The 10,302-nt window shown below is 39.4% G+C and overlaps 1 protein-coding gene across 1 annotated transcript; it reads left to right on the top strand.

The window, feature by feature from the left end:
* Positions 1-1,592: 1,592 nt before the first annotated feature.
* Positions 1,593-10,190, top strand: cipcb (CLOCK-interacting pacemaker b). Its single transcript, XM_032585796.1, has 4 exons — positions 1,593-1,771; positions 3,762-3,929; positions 4,016-4,200; positions 5,382-10,190. The coding sequence occupies exons 2-4, from the start codon at positions 3,833-3,835 to the stop codon at positions 6,249-6,251; spliced, it is 1,152 nt and encodes a 383-aa protein (XP_032441687.1). The 5' UTR covers positions 1,593-1,771; positions 3,762-3,832; the 3' UTR covers positions 6,252-10,190.
* Positions 10,191-10,302: the final 112 nt, after the last annotated feature.

Below are 10,302 nucleotides of genomic sequence, written 5' to 3' on the forward strand. Positions count from 1 at the left end.
TGACTACCTCTTGAAGCTCATCAAGAAAATGCAGAGTGTGTGCAAAGCAGTAATCACAGCAAAAGGTTGCTACTTTGAAGAAACTAGAATATAAGGGGTATTTTCAGTTGTTTTACACTTTTTTGTTTAGTGCATATTTCCACATGTGTTATTCATAGTTTTGATGCCTTCAGTGTGAATCTACAATGTCAATAGTCATGAAAATAAAGGAAACTCATTGAATTAAAAGGTGTGTCCAAACTTTTGGTTCTGTACTGTAGGCTTGTGATTTCACGTGATACGCTAACAGAAGGTGGGCTTAACTGAAAATAGATGAAAAGATTCATAGTTTTCAAATTCTTACCAGTTTAGAGCGAGTAGGAGGACTGAAATTTTTGCTCATTTTTACATGCAGACAAGCTCAAATCTAATCAGATCAGATTAATGACCTCATTGTCTTGCCACATATTCTAAGTTGGATTTAGGTTTTGACTTTGACCGTCTCTGTGTTCGAAGCTTCGGATGTTGTTTTGTCCTGGCTGATTTGTCGCTTTATCTTGATGCGTTTTGCTCACTTATGTTGTCTAACAAAACTTTTGAGACCTTCACAGAAAAGTCACATTTAAACTGAGCGGTTGTAGCACGACCAAGAGGAGTGGATGCTTTTGTGAAGAATTTTGGTTGCCTCTTTCCGTACCGTGTAAAAAGCATCCTCAGTCACCAGACTAGCACAAACGTGAATTGATACAGGTGAGGTTATTGGTTTAACAGCAAGAATGTGTCTCAATTAGCAGCACAACAGAGTGAACTTGGTATAACTTTTTTTTTTTTTTTGTCAAAGTCAAGCCATTGTTTGATTTTCTGTTTTCAAATGTGGCATCAGTTTAACCTTAAAAGAGATTTTGAATATGAAAGACTTTTTCTTTCCAGAAGCCGTTCAGATTGGCTCTCCCTAAGTACGGATTCATAATTTGATCATAAACCTGTAATCTTATCCTCAGCGTAAAGATATGCGTAAAAGGTTAAGATAAGAGCAGAACGCGTGCACGTGTTCCCTCCTTGTTTTTATGGACAAAGTAAAACAGCTTTGTTTACTCGACGGGACACGCTGCAGCAGAGCACACTAGTAGCTCTGCTTGGGTTAGCGCCAGGCCAAACCTTTAATACACCAGACGCTCCCACGTCACTGAACTGCTCTACGTCGCCCTGCTTTGTGTACAGTTCTAATCCCGATGGCAAGACAAACGCGTGGTCCTGAACTTGCCACACATTTGGCTGTAGTCACGTTTTTCAGCTGCTGGCGGCTCCAGCCAATCAGAGACCCGGACTGCGGTCACATGGGAAGGGGTGGCGGCCAAAACAATGTGACGTGCCGGATGCTTCTGGCGTGGCCACGCCCTCAAGCACCAAATATGGAACCACGGCTGAACTAAATATATTATTTCACCCCGTTTTTATGTTCAAATAACAAAAAAAAAGGTGAATTAAAGAAGTAGAAACAATTTACTATTATTAACACACTTTTTGTTTCGAAGCGAGCAGGACGGATAGAGCGCGTCTGCAGTCGACTGTCGCCACGGTGCTCCGCATGTGAGCTGGAGGACGTGGGAGGAGCGCTGGGTCCCGTGGACGGCACCGTGGAACAGCCCCGTCCAGGCTGTGAAGCTGGGCGGCTGCAGTTAACCACCGTGCTGAGGCAGACAGACAGGGTCAGCCGTGACTTCAACCCGAATAAAGGTTCCTTCTTTGGCGTTTTTCATACCGCCTCTTTGGAAGAACATCTCGACTAAAAGTACGTGTGTTGTTTTTTGTTTTCTCTGTCGTGTCCGTGTCGTGTTTTTCAGCATTTTCGACGACTCACACTTCGTGGGAGTCGTCCCTCATTAGCATGTCTTAGCCTCTAAACTGCTCACTGCAGTCCTGCAAAAAAAAATAATAATAATGCTGTCGACTTTTTCCGCTTTATTAAATGCTCATTTGTTCGTCCTTGTTAAGTCACAAACATGGAGTTTCACACCGCTTGGTAATTTACGTATGTGAAGTTTGGTTTTCTGCCAACGTTTACACTACCGTCAGGCCTAATGAAGACCAAGGACGAGCGTCAAAGTTGTATCCAGTTGTATACGTCAATGTCGGATTATCCAGAAAATATTTATAAATTAAATAATGGCTGAATTCTTCCTACCTGGACAGTGCCTTGCTTGGGTATTCATTCCTTTTGAACTTTTTCATATTGTGTCACGTTACAACGCCACATTTCTGTGTTTTATTTGATGGATCAATACCAAAATCTTTAAAGATTATGTTAAAAAAATATTTAGAAAAAAACACCTCTTCACTCTGATACCTCTAAATAAAATCCAGAATCCGAGAAGCAGCTAGGAGCCTTGTGGCAGCTTTGGAGGAGCTGCAGAGATTCTCAGCTCAAGTGGAAACAATCTGAAACAACAACAACTATTTGTGCGTTCCACAAAGTTGATGCCTTCTGTCATTTTTCCAACCCTAAAAGTGGTTGGAAAAATGACACATTCCCACGCTGGACCGTAATATTGACAACATCACACTGTAGTGATGTAGAAAACCTGCTATATCTTGCAGAATAGTTGAGGCAGGGCCAAGGTACACTTTCCAGCAGCGTGAAAATCCAGCTAGAAATGGGTTCAATCAAAGCATGCTCATGTGTAAGAGTCGCCCAGACTAAGTCTAGACCTGAATCTGTGGCGAGACTTGAAAAGTGCTGCTCAGATCCGTCAAACTTGACCTTGCTTCAGCTGGTTTGCTAAGAAAAGGGGTAAAAATGTGACAGAGACATACTGCTAAAGAATAGCACGTATTAGTAGATGGCTGCATGTTTTTGCAAATACATTGCTTCTTATTTATGCTTTAAGTTGCTGGCATGTCATGTATAATGACAAGTGTGTAAAAAGTTAGCGGAATTACTTACACCAGTTGCAATAACCAATAAATCAATTAATTGCATGATAAATTAAAGTGAGGTCAATAATTTCTATTCTGATGATAGACTTCATAATCTGTTTCATTTATGGTGTTAGTTGTGTGTGTGTGTGTGTGTGCGCGTTTGTTTCTAATACCTTGTGGGGACCATTTTCCTGACATATACAACGTTGTTGGGACCCACTGCTCCTTGTGGGGACCGAAGCCCGGTCCCCACAAGGGGAAACACTGTTTTTGGGTCAGGGGTCAGATTTAGGACTAAGGTGTGAATTGAGTTTTGGTTAGGGTTAGGTATGTAATGGTTAAGGTAAGGGTAAGCGTAAGGTTTAGGCTGTAGAAATGAATGGAAGTCAATGGAAAGTCCCCACAAAGATAGCTGCGCAAACGTGTGTGTGTGTGTGGTTTTTATTTCCATTTTATCTGTTTTTGGTCGTTCTGTGATTTATTTTTTTGTCTGTCTAAATTATCTTCCAGTTCCAATTCAATATGTCTCTTGAAAATGATCTCAAAATAACAATATTATTGTTTATTGCAATAATTTCTTGGACAGTTTATCATTAATTTATCATCTAAATTAATTATTTATTGAGACAGATGTAGCATTGCTAACTTAGCAGTTCACTGTAAAATGGAGATGATAACGTAAAGCGATCCCAACTAAACATGGAAGAAAGTATTTGCAGTATTTTTAGTTTCTTGCTTAGATGTAATCACCAATATTTACATGCAACTTTTCAATGTTGCTGCTTGTGTTTTTAGCTACTTGCCACAGTGTCATAAGCCACCTGTTTGAAAAGAGGGTCAACTTAGTGTTGTTTTGTCCGCAGCTTTAGCATTTGATATGCCGAACTAGTTTTGTGGGAGCTTGTGGACGAGAGGACACCGACGAAGGACGAGGATGATGAGCACCAAGAGGAAGGCCGAGAGTCTCCGACCTTGCATCATGAAGTGCGGAGGCTCCCAGGTGGACTCAGAAAGAGACTCTGGATTCTCAGGTTCTCTCCCCGACCCGTAGGGCGTTTTGAGGAAAACTCCAGACATCCATGTGGAACCACAGCTAAAATTTCTGTCTGCCCTACAGACGCCAGCTCAGAACACCAGAGCACCATGGACACCACGGACTCTGAGGATTCTCCTCAGCCCAGAGGGCAGAAAGCGGCGACGGGTGCTGGTTCAGGCCCAAAGCCCTCCCAGCTGGCTGTGGTTGGAGGCTCCTACTCCGGACTCTCGCCTATGATCATAATGAACAACGTTGTGCTCAAGCAGGTAACAAGATGAAACCTCTGCTCTGAAATCTGCAACTTGTGTAGGGATGAAGCAAGCGATTTATTTTAGTAATTAACTGATTAATCAGATAGAAAAATGGCACATTCTGCTGATTTTTTTTATTTATTTAACCACTTATTAGCATTATTTAATACATTATTGGAATTACATAAAAAATACCAATAAACACATAATTCAATTTTATATTATTGTCTAAAATGCAATAACACAGCATTCTTTTAATGAACACTTGATCATCTGTAGCAAAAGAGGCATCTGCAGCTATAAAAAATATAATCATATAAAAATCTCTGCTTGACTTTGACATCAATACAGTGTAGGGCTGATCTGTTGAGTATTTCTTGGATTAGCTGAATAGCAAAAGGAGATTTTTTTTCTCCTGAATTTTAACCAGATAAAGTTAAAACGGCTTAATTACTACTCTAAGTATGATGTTCTTATGGCCTTTATTGAGTCTATATAATCCAGTTAATAATCGATTAATCATTTACTAAATCAGTTGACAAGTTATTTCAGTAATAAATCACAATTGATCCATATAATCTTCTTAAACTTTTATGTTAATGCTTCTCTGCTTTTTCTTCAAGTCTCAACTTTGATATTCAGATGAACTCTTATGTTTTTGTTTTATATTGGTCTTTGAGTGACTTTGAGTGCTCTTAAAGATAAAATGTATTAAAATAAAAACCTTTTATTATAGTTTAGCAGCAGCATGAATTCTCAGCACCCCAAGTTTAAACGCAAGAGCCGACTAAATATTACATCCAAGTAGTCCTTTGCAAATGCAATATCAGTTATAATAACACTGGGACGACTGTTTGATATACTGTTCAACTTCTCTGAGATGCATTTTGATGTAGTAGAAAAAACAGAGATGTCGACATTGCACATGGAAAATGTATTTATAAAATGTTACTGATTTAATTCCAGTTTGCTGAAATGAATGTGATCAAAATGTTTGAACTGTTCAGAAGAACACTTGGAGTCAGAAACTTGTTGAGTTTAATGTTGTGTCTTTAGGATATTTCCATAAAACTAATGTAAACAAGTTATTTGTCCCCAAAGATCATCTGGTTTAATTTAGCATTTAAAGATTTGGAAATGAAATGAAGAGTAGAAGCGGTTCTATGTGTAAACCTGTCGCCCTCCTTCCTCTGCAGCCTGTGGAGAACCAGCCCTCTCTGAAGCCGTGGGGCTTCAGCCCCGCTGTGGAAGTGGTGCAGCCCGTGGTGCCGCAGTCGCAGGTGGTCTTTCTGCAGCCGGTGGTCTCCCGCCAAGCTTCGCCATCCTCCAAGGAGGCCGCCTCCAAGCACAGACGCTCTAAAAAGTATTTTCCAATCTTAAAGTCCTACCCTAAGATCGCCCCTCATCCTGGGGACAGCTCTGCTTCCTCGGGAAGAGGAACTGCTTCTTCTTCTTCTTCTTCTTCTTCTTCTTCTTCTTCCTTCTCCACCACCTCGTCTTCATCGGGGTCAGAGAAATGCAGCTCGTTGACCTCCAACCTTTGGGAACAATGTCCGAGAGAGAAGGTGCAGAGATCTCTGTGTAGCAGCACCAGCAACTCCGGAGCTGCTTCCCCCAGTCTTCCTGGTACTCCCAGTACCATGTCCCCGCTGCTCCAGAGCAGACTCTCCCTCCCCGCAGCAGAAACCAGCAGCGGCGTCACGCCCGCCACAGAGAGGCCTTCGTCGGCGGCCGAGGCCCCGCCCTTCGGTCACTCCACGAACCAGGCGCTCACGCTGGACAGCATCTCCTCTCTGGAGTGCAACGAGAGCGACGGCAACCCGGACACCAAGAGGAAGCGCTTCTGCAACACGTACAACATCCTGAGCAAGTCGGGCCTGCTGGACATCACGCTCCGCACCAAGGAGCTGCTCCGGCAGAACCAAAGCACGCAGAACGAGCTGGACCGGCTGAAGAAGCACACGGACCTGTTCTTCCAGGCGCTGCAGAGCGGGGACACCAGCATCTGCATGAAGCTGCTCACCAGTCTCCGGGAGGAGGACAGGGACAGAGCTGCTCAGCTGTGAGCCGGTAGACTCAGAGGAAGACCAGGAAGTGCGGGGGAGAGGGGGAGGCGCGGCGAGGCAGATGGGCTGAAAGTAATGCGCTCTACATTAGCGACCCCTCCCCCAGACGCGCACAGACGACACACTGTGGCCTACATTTCAGCAGTCATTTGCCTTCGGGTCGGTTCCTGATGCACCAAACTGACCTAAAAATCATCAAAGCACTTGTCCGCTTGCACTCTACTTGTACAATGTTCCGTAACACTGTAGCTGGTTCCTGCAAATTTCCTTCACTAATGCGTCTGAGGAACAGATTCAATCCAAAGTCTTCTTGCAGTGCACAAAAAGAATTTCTAATGTATTTAGTTAATTAAAGCATCAACAAACATTAATTACTACAGACTCCAAAACTCAACTTTCTAGAACCTTTTTATCTAACCAGGCTGTAAAAGGATTCATTCCGACTGTGTGCTAATAAACTGGGTTGTGTTTATTAGGGATGCACCGATCCACTTTTTTCACTTCAGATACTGATACCAATCTGATACAGAAAAACAGCTGAATTGACTTAAAACATTTCTTTTTTTTTTTAAACACAGACATAAATCTACTGAATTACGGATGTATTAGATAACTCTACCAGCCCAGCACACATTAATACACCAATAGCTTCATAATCTTGGTCAAACATGTAAAAACAACTTTAATTTGTTCAGTTAGTGCAATTAGGAGCATAACAGATGATGTAAAATCAATAACAAAGAAACTTATACAATAGGTTGACTACTTTGGTCAAACAGGTAAAAGTAAATTGTAACAGACCTTTTTTTTCCTAATGGTTCAGAAAGTGCCATTAGGAATGCTAAATATAGTGAGGAATAAATATAGCATGATGTTGCTCAGAGCACAAAGCGTAGAATTAGACTGAATAGATCTACCCTTATGAATTGGACACATTTTCACTGATTTCTTTTCCGTATCGGATCAATACAAATATTAATATCGGATCGGTTCATCTCTAGTGTGTATAGATTATGTCCCCTACTGCTAAGTTGTTCCTCCTCCTGCAGAGATGGTCACAAATGCAGTGTTTATTTCATTTTTTTATTTAAATTTAACATTTTTGAAAGATTAACAAACCTTTACGGCTGTAATCACTTTAATCTGAATGCCAGAATATAAATACTGGAAGATATTCCAACTTTTATGAGTTTAAATCTCTGTTTAAAAGGTCTTTGAGAAGAGCTTTACTTGGTCTGCGTCTCCATGGAGACGCTTAAAGAGGAGGTCCACGCTTCCAATGATTACATTTTTCCACGCATTACTGGATTTCATCAATATATTTCATTTAGCATTCTGTAAAACACTTCAATGTCGATTGTTGTCTCCAATCAAAACTACAGAAGTTGACTGAAAATATGAACTTAAAGGAGCGAAAACTGAGAAACGACGGAGTAAAAATTCTGGAGATATTCATCTAGTATGAAACGATTAGCGAAAATGCAGGGAGAGGAAAAACTAACGCAGAAACACAAATTTAGAGGCCAACAAGTTTATTCTGTGTGGGGGGAAAAAAAGAGAATTTCATCCTAATGTGCGCCTGATATTCTGACAACACTTTATATGTCATCTTGTTACATTATCTCTCATTCATTTGACTTTCTAAACATAATTTCACAGGTGTGTTTTACTGACTCCAGGTTTGGACATGTTGAAAATGTTAAGAGCATTTTGCCAGTTTGTAGCATAAAACAGCCAAACGTGCATGAAGTGTACTTATCCTCTGCTTGTCTGTTTTAGCTGTTTTATGTTGAGTGTTTTTGTGTTGTGATCTCATCAGGTTGGCAGACATTCATGCTCAAATTGACTGGAGAAAAAAAAAGCGTTTAATGACCAGTTAGATTCCTCTGCAATAACGGTTCACTGTCTTGGAGTTAAAACGTGTTTATTGGTCACTTCTGAACGGGTCTGTACTCTTTCCTTCAGCTTTATTGGTTTTAAATATTCAGAAGGTGACTGAGTCTGTTTTTATGTTGTCATTTCTTCTGTATTTTTTTTGTATATTTTTTTTAAAAAAGTGTGTATTTAAATTTACTTTTGTTCAAAATGACAGAAGTATTAAGGCAGCTACTGATGAAAGCCAGTAGTTTTCAACCTCTTCAATCCAGATTTTTTATTTTTTTTACTCTAAATTTAAATTTGTTGTTAGTAGATCATGGCCTTAAAATTTTAATTACGTGCAAGTTGAAGAAGAAATTTGCACTGAAATCTAAGAAAAGCTTTGAAACAATTTGTGTCTGAGTTAAATGGCAGCTGTGGAACTGTAGCTTATTTAAGATGAACATCATTTTTTTACTTTTTTATTTTTACACTCGGTGCATTACCAGACATTACAACTGCACAGCCTGAACGGCGTGGCGATTTTTATTTGATCTAATTGTAGTCAACTCGTAGCTATTTGATATTTGTTGCTCATACTGAGATACAGTGGTCCATATTTAACATCACGCTTAAAATACGAGTTTTATAATATTGCCATCTAAACTGCTGTAAATAGGAAAATGTTGTTTAAAAGGTATGCGATGGAGAATGTGAGAAAATATTTCTTCAAAGCTCAAAAGTAATGTTTGTTTGTAAATTACACATTTTATCCCATTTTAATGACTATTTTTGCTTTAATAGACACATCAACAACTCTGTTCTCCACACTGTCATTTAATATATGAGGCACAGTTCATACTATTACATTTTTTTTTATTATTAAATATAAAGTGGATGTTTTGTGGCTGCTTCACAAAATCGATTTAGCGTGAGCTAAGAGGAGCTTTGTGTTAAAGATGTTGGAGGTCATCATCACTCCTCCCATTGTTTTTCACTGCAGTGCACCATTTCCACTGTCAGTGGACCAGCTTTATGCTGCACAGTCTTTAACGTTTTACGGTCTGTCCCAATATTATATCTGTTCATCTGAATTGACCTCTACATGTTGATAGATATCCGGAAAACCTCACGAGTTGAAAGGTTTTCACCTTCGGACACAAAGACTCGCCAATACAAACCTTTTTTGTTTTTCTCTCTGATACGAATTACTTGTCTGGTATTTGTCTACAAACAGTCCTGCAGGTGCTGCCTGACCTTTGACTTTGCTGCTCTAAAAGGCCACAGCTTAGATTGTTTCCCCCCCTCTAAACTAAATCAAATTTCTCATTTGTAATTTATTATCTTTAAAGCCTTAAAATGTCCAAGGTAGAGAAGTAAAGCCTTTCCTTTTGTGAAAACATAAACCGGTTTCGCTATTTCAGCTTAGTTTAAATGGTTAATTTGTAGAATGTTTCTGAGACGGAGATTAATAATCTATGATTTAATTTACTTTACATAGTCTGATGGCCTTTAGCTGACTCAAAATCTTCCAGTTGGGATGCAGTATATGTGCTCTTGCAATTTAATGAATAACACTAGAAGTCAAAAGATCGCTGCAGTCATTGTGAAGTGGTCATATTTGGTCATGAGAATTTACAGTGTCGGCTTCCAAAATGTTGATTGAAACAAAGTAGTTTTCATGTACAATGGGATACTTTTGAAGTATGCTTGAAAATTGGCAGCTTTAAATTCTTTTGTCTGTGTATTTTTTTTTTAAATGTTAAGAATTGGGATTGTTTATTAAAAATGCACGAATGGCGATGTAGATATTGCGAGCTAACATTTTTTAAAGGTGTAATAAAAAAATAAACGAGTTAATTTAATCGAGTCATTCTGACTTGCAAGCAATAAGTTCTTGTTTTCTAACATTTGTGGTTGGTGAACATAGAAAACTGACTAAATCATAACTTTGTATGGGTTTTAATGTGAACTCACTTCAATAAGACTGAGTTATGGTTTGGGTTAATATCCTGTTTTGTTTTGTATGTTTACATTTATGATGTAATTGCCTGTGTAATAAATATTATTTAAAAAAATATATATCCATATGAGAACGGTTTCTTATTTGGTCCATTTTTTTTTCCAGATTTTTCTAAATATTAAAAAACGAGGTGCAACCAGTTGCTAAATTGCAAGCTACAAACACCTAAAT

Source organism: Xiphophorus hellerii, chromosome 15 (assembly GCF_003331165.1).
Source record: "Xiphophorus hellerii strain 12219 chromosome 15, Xiphophorus_hellerii-4.1, whole genome shotgun sequence".
Lineage (NCBI taxonomy): Eukaryota > Metazoa > Chordata > Actinopteri > Cyprinodontiformes > Poeciliidae > Xiphophorus > Xiphophorus hellerii.